The sequence below is a fragment of the Myotis brandtii genome, unplaced genomic scaffold (assembly GCF_000412655.1).
Source record: "Myotis brandtii unplaced genomic scaffold, ASM41265v1 scaffold326, whole genome shotgun sequence".
Taxonomy (NCBI): Eukaryota; Metazoa; Chordata; class Mammalia; order Chiroptera; family Vespertilionidae; genus Myotis; species Myotis brandtii.
In genome coordinates, this window is record NW_005362534.1 from 2,737,573 (window position 1) to 2,754,986 (window position 17,414).

Genomic DNA, 17,414 nt, shown 5'->3' on the forward strand with positions numbered 1-17,414 from the left:
CACCATTTATTGAAGAGACTGTCTTGACTCCATTGTATGCTTTTGCCTCCTTTGTCAAATATTAATTGAGCACAGTGGTTTGGGTCAATTTCTGGGTTCTCTGTTCTGTTCCATTGCACTATATGTCTGTTCTTGTGCCAATACCAGACAGTTTTGAGAACAGTGGCTTTGTAATATAGCTTTATATCTGGTATTGTGATCCCTCCACCTTTCCTATTCTTTGTCAAGATTGCTGAGGCTATTTGGGGTCTTTTTTTATTCCATATGAATTTTTGGAGAGTTTGTTCTACATCTGTGAAATATGCCATTGGTATTTTAATGGGGATTGCATTAAATCTATAGATTGCTTTGGGTAGTATGGACATTTTAATGATGTTGATTTTACCTTTTCTTTTTAACTTTCTTGGCATTTACTTTGCTAGGGAAGGTATTTTTGTTGTCTTTATTGCTAAGAAATTCAGTTGGCAGTGGCCCCAAAGCTGCTCCTCCTTGCCAGAGTTGTTAATGAGCAAATGATACCAAATGTCAGGTTGGTATGCCAAGGAACTTAGTAATAATGCATTAACATTTGGAAGTTATTGAAAGGGAGAAATCAATATTGTAATTTTTTGTAATATTGTAAGCTCAGCCAGAATAAGTAAGCAGAAGTCTACTTCAAGCTTCTACAATCATAAACAATGTTACAGCATGAGAGGAAATAATGTCTTTAAAATTTTAGCACAAACCCTGGCCAGTGTTTCCCAGTGGTTAGGACGTCATCCTGCACACCAAAGGGTCTCAGGTTCTATTTCCAGTCAAAGGCACCTGGAATGAAGGTTCTGTCCCGGCCCCCGCCCTCCTCCCACCCATGGGGGCGCCTGCAGGAGGCAACCAATCCATGTGTATCTCCCTCACATCTCTTTCTCCCTCTCTTCCTCCCTCCCCCTCATCCCTCCTTTCCACTCTCTCAAAAAAAAATCAGTGGAAAAAATATCTTCAGGTGAGGATTAACAAAAAATAAATTTAAAAGAATAAATAAATAAATAAATTTTTAGCGGAAGAATCACTCACCCACACACCCATTGTTGTACTTTTGTTGAAAAATATGTAGTATTTCATTCACTTTTGCAAATCAGTACCTCAGTTTTTCCCTCATTTCATCAGGAGGAATATCATGTAACTGAAGCTGATATTGAATGATTTTTTAAAATAATTCCACCAAAATCAAGATGGCAGTACTTTGAGGATAGTGTATGAATTTAGAATAAGCATAAGCTTTACTCTATAGAGCAGTGATGGCGAACCTATGACACGCGTGTCAGAGGTGACATGCAAACTCATTTTTTTGGTTGATTTTTCTTTGTTAAATGGCATTTAAATATATAAAATAAATATCAAAAATACAAATCTTTGTTTTACGATGGTTGTAAATATCAAAAAATTTCTATATGTGACACGGCACCAGAGTTAAGTTTGTGTTTTTCAAAATGCTGACACGCCGAGCTCAAAAGGTTCGCCATCACTGCATAGAGTAAAAGTTCACAAAGATCTATGTTACTGTTAATTTGAAATACCTTCTATATAAATATTTATTTTAGATCAAATTTTCAAGAATTAAAAAGTTGTGCCATTGACTGTCTATTTACTAGAGAAACTGGGCAGTAAAAACACAATTTGCATAACATCAAAATTTACTGATCACAGGTGGTGTTTGCTGCTCAGCAACTTGACATAGAGCAAAGTCCTTTGTTTACTATGAGTAGGTTCTGATGGAATGAATATACTACATGTATCTTTATAACCCCAACTCCCCAGGTACAAATACCCTTATCTGTTATTCACCAGGATATCCAGTTTGGAGAATTCAGGCTAAAGTGCAATGGACAAATTAAATAGGTTGGGTCATGGAAGTAAAATCATTTTTACCACGCATTCACTTAAGTGGTTTAAGGTTCAGATAAGATTGGAACTGCTTTTTAGAGTTCTCCTAACTGCTTATCAGGTAGGAAAGAGAAGGTCCTAGTTGGGTTAGAAGGGTCAAAGAACCCATTGAAAGAAAAAAAACAAGAAAACAAGTTAGATGTGGTTGGTCCCAATTTGCCTTTTCATTTTGGCAGACCAGTCATAGTTACAGATGAAGTGTTGTGTCGTATATGACTTAACTGTTCACCCCATTGACAGTTCTCAACACTGAGTTACTTCACACCAATTATCATCCAGACAGAATGTGATCTGTTTAATTATACCCTTTAAATATAAACAGGTAAGGTGGTGGTAGAGGTTAAAATTTCTCATAAATTAAAAATATGCATTGTTCATCTCTAAAGTATTAGGGAATAAAAAGTCTATTTCCTATAGTGTGTTAATGTCTCAGACTTCAGGTTTGTTACCTCTGAAGATACTTCATTTAGAAATGAGAATTTTAAAGAGATTATTTTAAAATAAGAATAGTAATGTTAATCATAAATAGGTTGCAACAGCAACCCATTCTGCCAGTAAACTCTTATCCACCCATGTTGCTGAAAGAAACATTTACAGGGAAGGTTGTCTCATTGGAGTTTAATAGATTCTTTTATTAATCTCAAAATAACTCTATGAAATGTTTAAATATAGGGATGAATTAGGATGGAATGGTTTAAGAGTTGATATAAATGTTTTATAGGAAAGGAAAAAAAAACTTTTTCTCCAGTCTATGTTCTTTGGCTGGGGCCCACAAATTAAATTGACAAAAGATTAACAGGAGGAAAGGCATATAAATTTTATTCTATGTTAATATTTTAACTTTTATGTACACAGAAGCCTTCATAGAAAAGAAGACCCAAATAAGCTGTTAGACTTGGAGCCCTAAATATCATTTTAACAAAAAATAGTAAATTGTAGAAAAAGTGATAAGATAAGGAAAGGGGTTTGGGCTTCTAGGTCAGTAAATTGTGGAAAAGTAAATATATGGGGGAAACTAACATAAGGGTTATTTTAGTAAGTTTTGCTTGTGCTGACCCATCTTGATGCCAAATTTCTGTCTCCAATGATAAGGGTTGTTCTTCTGATATGGAAGAGGAGAGGAAGAACAAATTTAAAAGGAGAAATTTATATCCTGGGGAACAGCCAAAGATTTTTCTGTTTTTGCTGTTTTTTAATTACCTTCAGCTCAAAATAATTCAGATGCCAAAGTGGCATATTTTAGGGTGGCATATTATATTCTTCAGTTTTAAAGTCCATTGTAAGCATCATAACTCAGCTGTTTTATATTTTATATATACATACATATGTGCATTCATTTTTTGTCTCCTTTAAATTTGCTGTGAATTTCAAATATTTTTACTTTCTATGTATGTTTAATTAAAGTTAATATAGTCATACAGCATTATTAATGTAATTACATATAGTATAATTACATATAATATACATTACTATGGTAATTGTATATTTACATTTTAGTTATATAATTGAATCTGTCTATGTGTATGTATATATATACATATACATGTACTTAATAAAGTAGAGCAGTATTTTAATGATAATTCTTAACTATAAAATTTTAAGACAGCAATTGGGGAAGGGGTTGTACAACTATATCATGAACTCTTTGAGGTCAGACTATCATCTTTGTATATTTATCCCAAGCATTTGATATATTATATCTACCTGTAGGTGCACATTAAATACTTATTGAACTTTACATATCTATAAAATTGAATCCCTCCCATTTTCTATTTTAAATTCTGAATGGTGACATTTGAGACGACAATATAATGTGGCAAAATTCCATAGTACATTTTTTCTGAAATATCTATAGGCACTTAGTTGAAAATAAACTGGTGGTCAATTGACTTAACATATCAAGTATTCCTGTGACTAATAAATATAAAAGACCTTTTCAATTGTTGCTAATGTATGTTTCTTTTAAAGTGTATTTTAGGTTTGCCTTCATTTTTAATGCAGACAGAAAAACCCAGAGTGTGTGATATACTCATAATAACTAATTAAGTCCTAAAGGCCCTCTAAGGTCAGAGTATAGCAGTAGGTACATTAAGATGAGATACTACTTTCATAAGGAAATACTCTCTCCTGTGAATTATACACAGAGGATGGAATTGTGATTTGGCAATTTAGAGCAACATTCTAATTATCTGGAAACAGTATTTCCTTATCTGTTTTACAAAGTTCATCAAATATTTTATTTTACCTGGAATTTCTAACAAAAGATCTCCAAAAGTACTATAAGTATGGTACTATATTACTATTTACAGTTAACCACTTTATTTTGAAAAAGAATACTTTATCATGAAACTCTTACTAGTTCATAAAATACAAACAAAGACTTGTCAATTCCTTCCTTCTATGGTATTAAATTTTAAAATAAGCAAATAAACTATTTTTCAAAATCTCATAGCTCAACCTTTATGACAAAAGAGGCCCTCGAAATTCACAAGTCTCTCTCTTGGTCTTATCATTCGGAACCAAAGACATCAGTCCCCTATTTTCAATATTTACACTGAGAAAAGTATCACTGATGATTATTCATGGTGTTAGATACTCCTGTTTTCCAAAAGAAAAACTTAAATATGAACACATACATTAGAAGAGGGAGAGGCTCCAGATAATGGTGTTACAGAAATATGCTTTATGTTTTTTTTAAGCACACAAAACAGTTCTGTTCTCCCAGGAGCTCTGCAAGTGTTACCTTTGATAGGCTGGGATGTCTGCTGTTGGTGACCTTTGTTATCTGCAAGCAGCTTAAGACCAGTAGTCAGTGGCTTTGCCCTTAAATTTGCCCTCAAGCTCACTGATAATGGAAGTGAATAAATGAAACCGTTTCCTCTTAAAACTCAGACAGAAATAGGGATCTTTCCAAGTGCTATTCTGGCTTAAGGATTTCCTATTTCCATTTTCACATATTTTCTTCTCTTTCATTCATTAAGGAAAAGATTTTTCTCTTGCAAATATTTCTGCCTCCATCCTTACCCTATAATCTAACCCTCAGGCATTTGATTTGGGATCATCAGTTGTTCCTAGCAGGTACATTATTAGAAGCCAGATTACATTTCTAAAACTTACATTTCTGGAATTTCTCTTCCTGCTTATTATTTGAGCAGTCTTTAGTGGGAGAATTTTTAAATTCATAAATCAAAAAGGGAAAGAAACATGATCCTCAACATGGCCTACATGGATTCAATCTGTGAAGAGCTTGCATGGGAAGCAGATCCATGGAATAAGTCATCCTGTACATGACTCAACATGGCATTACATAGAGGTTTAGTAACAGGGAAACAGTAGCTGTTTCTTTTTATACAACTTGGCTGGTGGCCTCACAATTGGAGGTTTCAGTGATGAAAGAAAGCTCAATAGATGTTTGTTAAGTAAAATACCAAATAGAAATATTACTGATTTTCTTAGGGTAGCTTAGATATGTTGCTGCTGTTTCAAAATGCAGTTGATTAAAAGCTTGGTAAACAGTGAAGTTTATTTCAATAGCAGTAAGTGGAGAATTTTTCAAATGTGTTTTTATTGATATGAGAGAGAGAGGAAGGGAGAAGAAAGGGAGAAATAGAAACATTGATAAGAGAGAAACATCAACATCCATCAGCTGCTTCCTGCACCACCACCACCACCAACCCCCCCACCCCCGCTTACTGGGGATCAAGCCTGAGATCCAGGCATGTGCCCTGACCTGGAATCTAACCATTGATACTGAGCCACACCAGTCAGGTGGGAATATTTTTTATAATTAGGATATTGATCAAAAGAAAACAATCAAGAGCCATATAACTTGTTTGCTTTTTAAGGTATATGCAATTTCTGCTTGTTCTTTAAAAACAGGAATCAAATTAGTCTGTCATTACTAGTATAATAAATAATTTAACTAGTTGGAATTATTTTTACTATTTGGGGATAAATGAAGTTCAAGAGCTAGAAAGCCCAACAAAAACATGAAGGTAGAGAAAGGTAGAGTGTTAAGAACCAGAAAGGGACTTGCAAAAAAGTAAAAGACAAAAATATGAGATTCACAAAAGATAGGCTTTCATGGAACGGTGTCATTATGAAGCAAGTTTGTTTTTGTGTTTTAGAAATTTCACGTAGGTTAACCATGTACTAGTCCATCATATCTGACCGTCCTGGCCTGCCAATGCTGCTCATACTTGAGATTCAGAATACACACACAAATACATTCAGTTGATTTAATGGGCATGAGTCTGGAAGTATCTTTATAGTTGTCCTGTTTGCCTCAAGAATAAAGAGGATCTATCTAGGACACAGACAATACAGTGGTGAAGGCCTGGTTGGGGTGGAGGGAGTCAATGGAAGAAAAACACATATACAAACAAAGGGGACATCTATACTACTTTCAACAATAAAGATTTTTTTAAAATATAGCATAAAATTGTGTAGCTTAAATGAGTACATTTTAGCTATTGCACACAATTTCTTATCATTTTTTACAATTTATTTGCAATATATAAGCTAAATATATTTAAATATTATTAACATACTCTTGTTTTATTCCTTAACTTAATGTATTTTGAATATTTTCTTATCACTAAATATCATTATTGTATAATTAATTTTAATTTTAATTTTTAAAAAAGAGGAACTATTTAGCCTGGCCAGTATTGCTTAGTGGTTGAGCGTTGACCTATGAACCAGGAGGTCAGGGTGCAATTCCAGGTCAGGGCATATGCCCAAGTTGCCAGCCCAATCCCTGGTAGGGGGCATGCAGGAGGCAGCCAATCGATGATTATCTCTCATAAGTGATTTTTCCATCTTTCTCTCCCTCTCCCTTTCTCTCTGGAATCAATAAAAACATATTAAAAAATAAAGAGGAACTATTTAATAGTACATAAAAGAATAGGTGTAAAGAATTTGTTCTAGTAGTATTCTCAGTAGACCAAGATATTTCTATCGGATTCCATGGCAAAAACATTGAAATTATTCGAGCTATGTAATACAAGGTTATACTGGTGATGGAAATAAGAATGAAGTGCTATGTGACATGCCCAACTACAGGCCTCTGTAGTACAAAAAGTGGCATCACTCCAACTAGCCCTACCCAATGTGACTGGCCTGAAGCAGGTCTTAAACTGTAGTGGGCACAAGAATCACCTAGGTCAGTGGTCAGCAAACTGCGGCTCGCGAGCCACATGCGGCTCTTTGGCCCCTTGAGTGTGGCTCTTCCACAAAATACCGACTTCTGCGCATGGGCCACGAAGTTTCAATCGCACTGTACATGTGCGCCTGCACGTGGTATTTTGTGGAAGAGCCACACTCAAGGGGCCAAAGAGCCGCATGTGGCTCGCGAGCCGCAGTTTGCCGACCACTGACCTAGGTTGTTTGCTTAAAATGCAGAGTCCCGAGTTCCATACCCAGAAATTCTAATTCAGATTAGGGGTAGGGCTCAGAAATCTGTGTTTAACAAGCAGACCTCCAGCCCTGAGATTTCGTAGCCAGTGGCCCTGATCACTACTAGTTGAACAGATACCTTGCCCTGGGCAGTTATCTTCTCTTATGCTAATACATGGTGGGGCAAAAGAGGTTTACAGTTGTGAGTACACAAAGTACAGTTTATTCTTGCCTTGTTATTTAGTAATTATTGTATTATTTTCCATGCCAACAACTATAAACCTACTTTTGTCCCACCCTGTATATACAGTTTGGGAACTAAATGTAGTCATTTTGAAAATAGCAGTCCTTCCCTCACCAACCTGCACTTTAGTAAGGCACTCAATTGAGCAAGTGTTTCCAATATCTTGGAGTAGAATTCGGCCATGCTATAGAAACAACTAATCGTGACTTGATTACCAGGTATCTAGGTCAGGTTTAGTATGGGTTAAGTGCAATAAAAATTAAACTACTCATGTAACATTTTTCTCTGAAATAAGGGATGTGTTCAAAACAACAACTTACAAAATGTTTGAATTGCATAGATAAATTAGGAACAGTTCAAACTTAGAAATGAACTTGTGCCCAAGGTTAGATTGCCTGTGACTTTTCTGTTTCAAATTCCATGACCAGTACCTGAGGGGAGGAGGGTAAGGTGATTGGATAAAGAAGGCGAAGGGATTAGCTAAAGAACATATGTGCATACCCCATGTGATGAAGGGCAAAGGAGGGTAGAGGTGGGCAAAGGTGGGTGGAAATAGGGGACACCTGCAATAGTGTCAACATTAAAAATTATTAAGAAAAAAAGAAATTCCATGACCTTATGAAACAAAGTGATAGAAACCAGAGCTAGCATTCCAATATTATAATTTCCTCTAAAATTAGATATTATATTTTGTTTTATTTGACTTACATATGAATATTATTTTATTCCCAGCTCCTTTCCTATAAGAGAATGGTATGCTATAATAAACAAAAATTAGTTCTGCTGATTTCTGAACTAGGCTGCATTCTCTTTTCTAGATAAAGTGCTATGGGTTACTCACACCCTTCTCATTTTCTAAGGGAGGTAGTAATGAACAACACGCCTTCTCACCTTGTAACTTCTTAATATACTCAAAAGCTATTACAGGATATTGCAGATAAAATTCTGCCCTAGTACAAAAATTAAACTTGTGTCTGATGACAGTATTTGGATTCCTCAAAATCTAAAATAAAATGAACTAAGAGAGACTATAGTTTATTTTATCCCAATTGTTCTTAGTTTCCCAGGTCATTCAGAAACTTCAGTCTCTTCTAGTTTCTTAATTCCTTGGCATGTGGCTCATGTTCAATTGTAAAGTCACCCTTTCATCACAATTGCCCTGTTAGAGCTTTTCAGTTCTCTTCATTTCGTGTTGGTCAGCATTTGACCTCCTCATTGGAGGCACACTAGCTGACTCTTTTATCTCACCGATTAGCACGTGGTTAACAAATATATATCAGAGTAGTTAGATAGAAGGTAGACCAGAAAACTTTTCCTCATAATTCTTCATTGGATGAATTTGAGGAAAGATCTCATATAGAAATACTGTGTAATTTCCTTGAAAGACTGGTCATTTTACATGTGTATGAAGAATACTTTTAACAGACTTTTCTCATTAAAATTATAGACATGCATATACAAGTATAGAGGTGGGAAAAGATGTATCTGTGCTGTGTATTATTTTGTATACATAAGATTGGCATTTCCAAATAACCAAGCTTAAAGCAAAAAGTGTCCCACTTATGGCCAAATAGATTTGCATGCCAACAGAAAAACATTATGGTATTGAAACCATATGCAATTCTAGCCATATTTTTTTCTCTTTCTCTTCATGGGTATTGCATGATGGTATTTCTAATACAGATACTAATGTGCTTTAGAAATAATGGCACCCGCAGGTCTTTTCATCATATTGTATCACTGCTTTATCATATTAGGCTAATACACTGCGAGAGTTGATAGAACCTCTCCATGCCAAATCGGATCCACTTCTGTTGGCACTCAACCCATTGGACTCACAGATTGATAAGCTAATGTTTAGAGAATTTAGATCGGAGAGAGTCGGCACGGCACAGACTCAACATCAACCTCTTGCAAGCAACTAAAATGGCCTCGTCCTTGCTGTTTATAACAGAAAACAGACTTTTAAAAGTTTAGATCATCAAGTGTTTTGGATTGGGGGCCTCCCTAAAGGGATATTAAGAGGGGCAGGCCACTCTTAAGAAGAATGCGAGCTTTCTACACTGGGACTAGCATAAGATCAAAGCCAATCAAGATGGAGCACAGTGACAGAAAACTGCCATTTCTGTGAGAGAACAGAAGGGGAAGGGTATTGACTGGGAAAGGGCTCTGTGTGGTGACATTTCAGTTGTGTTCTCCTTACACCAGGAAAGGAGAGGGGTCAGCTCCAATAACTAGAAAACCCTGGCTGTTTAATGGACTCTTTGGTGGCCTCTTTAAGGCAAAGCAGAGGAAGCAAATTCTGTGTATTAAGTGTATTTTGCATTTTTAAAACTTGACGTGCTGTATTGTACTAAATTAAGTGTAATCTATTAAGGCAAGGTATACACAACCTGCTCTGAAACTTGCTATGTTTATTCTATTATAAAGTGTATTCAGGTGCAACACAGAGATTGCTTTTGGTGACACTAATGAAGAAAATTCCTCATGCCAGGCTTTATTAGATTCCTCAGCTAAAATCCTAACTTTTTCCTTATTTCTTGGCACTTGTATACAAATGGTGTTGCCTCATAGGACAGGCATGAGCTATTCTTTTCTGTAAAATTTTCCTAATCTATAGGCTGTGGTTTTCACTTTTGAAAAAGTATTTTGTCTGGATGTCTTTCAAACTAGCTTCACATATTATTTAATACTATGTAACTGGGTCCCTTATGACTCAATATTGCTTATTTTTCTTCTGTAGTGGATGTGAAATTTCCTTTATTTAGTTGGATAAGATACTCTGTAATAATTTCAATGCTAATTAATGGATATTTAATACTGTGCAATGAACAGATAATTTAACATTGTATTTGGAAATGTTTTTTTCTTCCTGTCGCCGCAGTGTGTGGTATTGCATAATGTGAATACATGTAAAAATATAAATTACTTAAAAATAAAATATGACCAATTGGTTTCAGATCTTTTCAGATAGCTAAATAATTTGCTAAGTATGCTTGATAGTAAATATATTTCTGAAAAGAAGTAATCTATGCTTCTTTCTCACAAATGGAATTTGTGTTGTGAATAAAAATCACATTGATCTGCCTTACAATTGCTTCTGTGCTCTAACCGTTTTAATGTGTTTTTAAGTATATATATAAAAATGATGGTTCCGGTATGTAGAAATCCATCAAAAAGCATTTTGTTGGTATTTAATATTAGCAGGATTGTCTTGGGTCATCCTCTCTGTTTAAGTTATAGTGAAATTTTATGATATAAAATATTTTCGTTTTTTCTCATTAAGGACTATAGTAACTCCACGTTGGTTTTTAAACATAATCATCTCTCAGCTTTGATTTTAAACTGTGCCCTTAATACATCCCTGCCTAAGAACCAGGTACCTTGACCTCCATGTGTCTATTAGATAAATTTTCTAAATTCCATGGGTAAACCCAGAATTGGTCATTTATGTCTGTGGCTGTCCTTCAAAGAACCTTTCCTTTGGGTCAATAAATCAGTGCCAAGGACACCAAGATTTTGCCATCATAGAAACTATCCGTCATAGAAACTACTATATAGTGCCCTGGAAATTCAGTCACTGTCCTGTAGTTGTGGCCTTAAACCACATAATTTGGCAGAATTAACATGCATAGAGAATGAAATACAGAAAAATCTCCAGCTCTGTCTTTTCTGTCACATCTTTACTGTTGTGCAGAAGGCACTGACAGACACTAGTATGTGCTGTACTTGATTTTGGTGAAGCACAAGGTCATTCTTACACAGGGATAGACCGCACATGTTCTTTAAGAATACACTTAGCAATACTGGTAGAGTCACTCAAGCTGTACTTTTTTAAAAATAGGATTTTTTCCCTCATTAAACTTAATTTTTTATCAGAGAAATTGTTATTTTGACTAAGGAAAAAAATTACTTTTAAAAATGAAAAGGGTAGGTGATTACAGAGCAATGATTAAAAGCCTAGTTTTAAAATATTATGTTTTTTTCTGGTATAACCAGCTGTCCCCCACCCCAGCTTTACAATGCTAAGCATAGCTAGTTGACCTATATAAAAGCGTGAATAAGAGAGTTAATATGTAATTATAAGACAATTCAGATTACAGTTTAAAGTCCTTAATACATAATCATCTTTAGCATAAAACCTATAAACATTAAACCCATCTACAATAAATCCATTAAAAGTTTACTTATCACCTTACATATAAATAAGTTGTTCATCATGGTGCACTGGTAAATTAGTATTCACAGAAAATATTCCCGTTGTTTCAATGCAAATGTTTAATTGACCTTCATGACAAGAATAGTGCTCCACATACGTGACACCATTAGCCTGGAAGCCTTTAGGCGCTCTGTGGCTGTACAAGAACGAATGCCTCTCACATTTGACTGGTGACTAATGCTACTATGTCCAGCCTTCTCTGCCCCTTGTGACTTAGCTTTTCCAAGCTTTCTGTGCTCATTACCCAGCTGTGTTGTGGAAGGAATGACTGTTTCCAGAAAGACATCATTGTCCAATTTTAAAAGAGCACAGTTCCCTTCCAAAACATGTTGACTTGGTTCTTCAAGAGCCCAGCTGGTATACTTGTTTTGTTTTCTTTTCATCTTTTACTTTCTTTCAACATTGTCATTACAGTCCTGGGGAAATGGGGAAGACACCAGCATGAAATTTTGAGTCGCCAAGTTTGTGTTCTGCTCTCCATAATTTCCACCAAAGGAACATGAACAAAATTGTATAATAGACTGTGATAAAATGTGCACAGTCACCTAACAGGGAGCCCTCTTTGGAGTACTGTGTGTATACAGTAGAGAAAACCATCACTCAGCTTAAATCTTGGGTACCTGCGGCCCTGTGCCAGACAGAAGAATGGGAAATGCAAATAAGAGGGAGGGTTTTCTGCTCATGGAGAGTCATAATCTAGGTCTCTGAAGGAGGGTACACATGGGGCCATTGAGGTACAGGAAGAAAAGACATTGGAATTTGTCCTCAATTTTTATAGCTCATTTTTTATTTCTTTTCTGTGTCTGTTTTATTACATCCATATCAACATAGAGTAATACATGTATATAAGTTATCAAAAGTAGAAGTGTTTTAACTAATAAGTGTGCACAATCAAAATGTTTGGAAACCACTGGGCATGAATGTAAGGAAATACACCAACTGAAGACCTTTCAGTATTTGAGAACTATATTATCATCTGCTAACAATCCATTTGCAAGAAAGTTCTAACAAACTATTATTTTGCATTAGCTAATCTTTTCTTTGACCTCTTCTTTATCACTATCAGGAGGTCATATGTAACCTGAAAGCACCAAACAGTGAACTGCTGTGGTGCTTACTACATAGGAATAGGGTCACAATATTTCATAATGTAGCTAGAGTATCAATAAGACAATAAAGGATCTTCTTTTTCCCCTGCCACAGATGACACAGCCAGAAATGACCCTCCCTTGATACAGAAACATGTTAATTCATCAATAACTTCTTTGTGACTCTCAAATCTATCATACAATGAAATTTTATATAGGAAAGAAAACTTTATATGTTCCATTTGCTTTAATAAAATTGCAATAGAAAAGTTTGTTACCTGACAGAACTAATTCACATGTCGTAAATATAAATATAATATGGGATGGAATTAATTCTTGCAAAGGCCCAGAGTTCCTGAATAAATTAGATACCAATTAAATTTTTTTGTAGGAGCAATATACTTACTCACTAGGAATCACTGAAGGGTCCTATATATGTCCTGTGGTTTGCATGTGGTGTTCTACACTTTGCCAACTTTCAGAAACATTCATTCAAATTGCAAAAGAGCTGGTACTCTGCCAGCACTCCAATGGCTGAACTGGCATGTTGAAAGTCAATAAGGAAGCAGACCTCACCAAGTGCTTGCCTGCTCTTCCAAAGCAAGCCTCTTCTAGAAGAAGAAAAGCAAGGGTTTTAAAAAGAGAGAAACCAGAAGAGAAGTGAGAAGGAGACGAAGAAGAAGAGGGCAAAACGAGAAGAAAATAAAGGTGCTTTCATATTTTCAGTTGCAACAGTAGCCCCAATTGACTTAATTGGTATTCATCTGAGAGGAAAAAAAAATCAAGGAAATCAATTGAAAATTATAAAAGAAAATAAAGGTCTGTTTTTGTCTTGAATGTTGAGTTCTGTGTTGTTTTGACTGTTGAGCACAGTGAATCAGATTTATAATGTGACTCTGCCCCTCACCCCCCTCCTTTGAAAATAAAAGGACTCTTTGTCTAGTCTTAAAATGTTCAGTGATTGGTGGCATTTTGTGGTAGCCTGGCATCTCAATCCATCTTTCCTCATCCCACTGCTGTGTCTTGTGATGTTGCATATGTGTATATGTGTAGGGGTAGGGGAGGGGGCCTTACTTATCTCTAATAGGGACCATGCTATTCCATTGCTATACTTGGAAATGTTTCTGTGTTCCGTCTCATTGTGATTTCTTGTTCAAATGTACTACCCAGAGATAAACCTATACTCAATTATTCTCACATCTCTCAAACTAGATCCCTTGTGGAATTGTGTTGTCCTTTGGTTGAATGCTTTTATTCCCCCTTAATGGCAAGAGCGGTGGGGAGGGGGGGACCTTTCTGTTTTTATTTATTTAATAGCTATGCTTGTAACTTTTATCCTTCTTAAACTAAAACTGCATCGAAACTTTATAAAAAATCAATTTTCATACTGGCCCAGTATTTCACAAACTTTAAGAACTGGGGAGAAAGAAACCTGTAAGAATTTTTTTAAACAAAATATATACTCCCTACAGTTTTAGCTAATATGGAGGAAGGGTATTTGTAAATAAAACTTTACTATGTAAAAATAGTCTGCCTCCCTTAAATCCTAAAACTATAAACTGAATCCCTTTTGTTCTCCTCCTTCTTTCAAAAACTGTGAAACTAATAATACATTAGGCCACTGATACCTAAACTACTATAATTCACATCTGTTAGGCCTCCCTTTTCTCTCTCACTCTCTGCTCTATGAAATTACATCGAGCTTTGGATGCAGTCTTGCCTTGAGGCTAAAAGAATGATAACTGCTAAATAATTCCTCAAGGTCCTTTCCTGGCCTATGATTTTGTGAAATGGAATTATGCTGTTCAAATGTATCCTTGTTTTTACAACTCCATTTAGGTACTCTGAATGACCTTATGATTTTGTGCCTTCCTGGCTCCAAACAATTCTCAGTTAACATTCCCTATCCCATTTCAATCTTGCTCTTAACCCACAAAGTAGTTACTCCTTTTTATAGTCCTCCACCAACCCGCCCATCAGAATCTTCTAGGTGTTGCAAACATTCATAGATGACCCAACAGAGAATTTAAAAGCTGTTATTTAAAGGGATGTTTGTATTTTTAGATTATAGTTCTAATGTAGATATATGATTAGGAAGTTAAAATTCATGGGATTTGTAATGTCGTGTGCTGATGATAACAATAATAAAAAGGACGGAAGGAACTTTCCAATGGCAGGACCCAATGATCCTACTACTAATAGTTGCTAACCTCAGCAGCAGAGCCAAAAATTGAACATGAGACTTAAATGAGGCTTTTTAATCCTAAAGGTGATCCCTTTAAGTTAAGGTACTGTGTTTGTGGGCTTTGGTGGTGGTTTTAGGTACACTCTAAAAAAATTTAAGAATGCTGCACTTTAAGGGAGTCTCACAAATTCATTAGCACTTACTGTTAAATACACAGTTCAAATGATTATTAACAAAATTGGCAGTATCGAATTCTTATTAAAATTATGGATTCTGGAGCTAGACTGCCCAGTTGGAATTCTAGCTCCATCAGTTACTGTGATCTTGACCAAGGTACTTCCCTGCTATAAAGTGAAAATCAAGTATATCTACTCTTAGTTTTGTTGTAAGGATTATGAACATTACGCATTTACCTCTTTCTTGGCACCTATAAATATTAACTACTATTATTACCAGAGAATCTTTTTGAACTATGTCAGAAAACCTAAAATATTCACATGGACTATGGTAGAATGAACAACATTAAAGGAAACATGATATAGCCCTAATTCTTTAACAGAGAGCCAGAGTCCTATTTGAGGAGTACTAATTGTATTGGCCCAAGGAGTAAATGTGGAATGTCGTTCATTCTACCATGGTCAAGTTCATCTTTGTTTATCATTGTTGAGAAAGATATGACACCAATATTCAAGCAATTAAAGAACAGGATGGGAGTTTGACTTGTTCAAATAGATCTAAGGTCCTTTCCTGAATTAGTCTAGTCTCTAAGATTTTTTTTTCACAAAAATATTTCATTGGAGTGTTTTCTTCCCAAGTCTTACAAATACTTACAAGACTCTTTGTATGTGCCAAATTCCTCAATTTGAATATAAACATATTCCCGTATTTTATTTACTTAAAGCATTATTATTGATAATTTATGATCATTTACTATACTTACAATGTGGTGAACATTATTATGGCAGTCACATTGAACCTAATAATTGATGGCACACTATTGGAAGATTTTTATAATCAAATAAGTTCCAATGAATGCCATTCCATTTTATGAAATCTGGAAAGATCTAAAAGTCAGTTTATTGCCAAACCAGGAGAGTTATATTAATCAGTATTTCTATGCTTACCAATATAATGATAAGGGATATTTATTGTTTTATCATATTAAATTATGTTCAGGATTGTTTCTGTGTTGTGTACCTTTTGTACTCTAATTCTTTGAACTTATAATGGACTCGAGATATTTACGGTGATTTGCTACTCAGAGCATATTTTGTTAGTCAAAGCATCCTATTATTTGATCATCCTAAAACAATTGGCTGCCTGGAGCTAATCTTACTCAGTGTAACTAGCAGCTGTTGGTTTGTTGAGATTTTTTTTTTAATGTAATAGAGTGTATTTCCAATCATTCATTATCCTGTTTTTTTCAGATGATATTTTAGTTGATTTCTGGAGTATCGAATAATTATTTGTTACACTGGATTCATTTCTCTCTCTTTTTGGACATTGCAGGTGAAAGTAGGGGAGAAAAGTTAGGAGACTCATTGCAAGATTTATACAGGGCATTGGAGCAAGCCAGTCTGTCACCACTGGGAGAACATCGCATTTCAACCAAGATGGAATACAAGCTATCATTCATAAAGAGATGTAATGATCCTGTGATGAATGAAAAACTGCACAGGCTGAGAATTCTCAAAAGCACTTTAAAGGTAAGATAGGAAATGGAAGGAGAAATTTATTTCAGGAGATTCATTCCTGAATTCAAAGGTGATTACCAGATGAAGAAATAGACAATGGGAAGGGAGTGGGGAATAGGTAAATAGGAAGAAGCTGAAGCTAAGCTGTTCTTATAGCATAATAAGTGTATTAGTAAAGAGGAAATAATCTAAACTTTTTCATTAACGTCTCAAAGCACTTAGTAAATGTTATGTGACTTCGTTCTAGGAGAAAACAAGATATGATTCATTATTTTTTCCAAAACTGCGAGGCTGGTGTTATTACTGTCTTTCGTTTTCCTAAGACAAATGCACCATGTAGTATAAGTAATATAGCTATTAGAAGAACACAGCATGCGTGCGGAATGCAGTAGTGGGTGCTAAAAGGGTTTGTGATAGTTCAGGACTATTTCCTGAAGCCATAGTGATTCATGCTCTCTGTAGAAATTCTATAATTGTTCTCTTTACACTATCAATTCCCAATTCGCACGTTGCTTTCCTAGCATACATTTCCACAAGTTCTTACATTGTCTCTGGTCTTGTTATTATGCCACCCACCAAATGGGGAGGAGGAGGGGAGGAGAGGGGAGCAGAGAGGCAGGAAGTCCAAGGAGGCAAAAAAGTAAACACTCCCACTCTCAGTGTGTGT

The 17,414-nt window shown here is 35.4% G+C and overlaps 1 protein-coding gene across 6 annotated transcripts in view; it reads left to right on the forward strand.

Annotated features, from left to right (window-relative positions):
• The window catches only part of CNKSR2 (connector enhancer of kinase suppressor of Ras 2), a 243,332-nt gene that overhangs the window by 221,733 nt on the left and 4,185 nt on the right, over positions 1-17,414 (forward strand). For 3 of the 6 annotated variants that reach the window (XM_005870966.2, XM_005870967.2, XM_005870968.2), the window contains one exon: positions 16,563-16,759. In XM_005870966.2, coding sequence (XP_005871028.1) covers positions 16,563-16,759 — 197 coding nt within the window. Of the gene's footprint in view, positions 1-9,318; positions 10,650-16,562; positions 16,760-17,414 lie in introns of those variants that run through there. The other 3 variants (XM_005870969.2, XM_014543476.1, XM_014543475.1) reach the window with 2 other exon arrangements.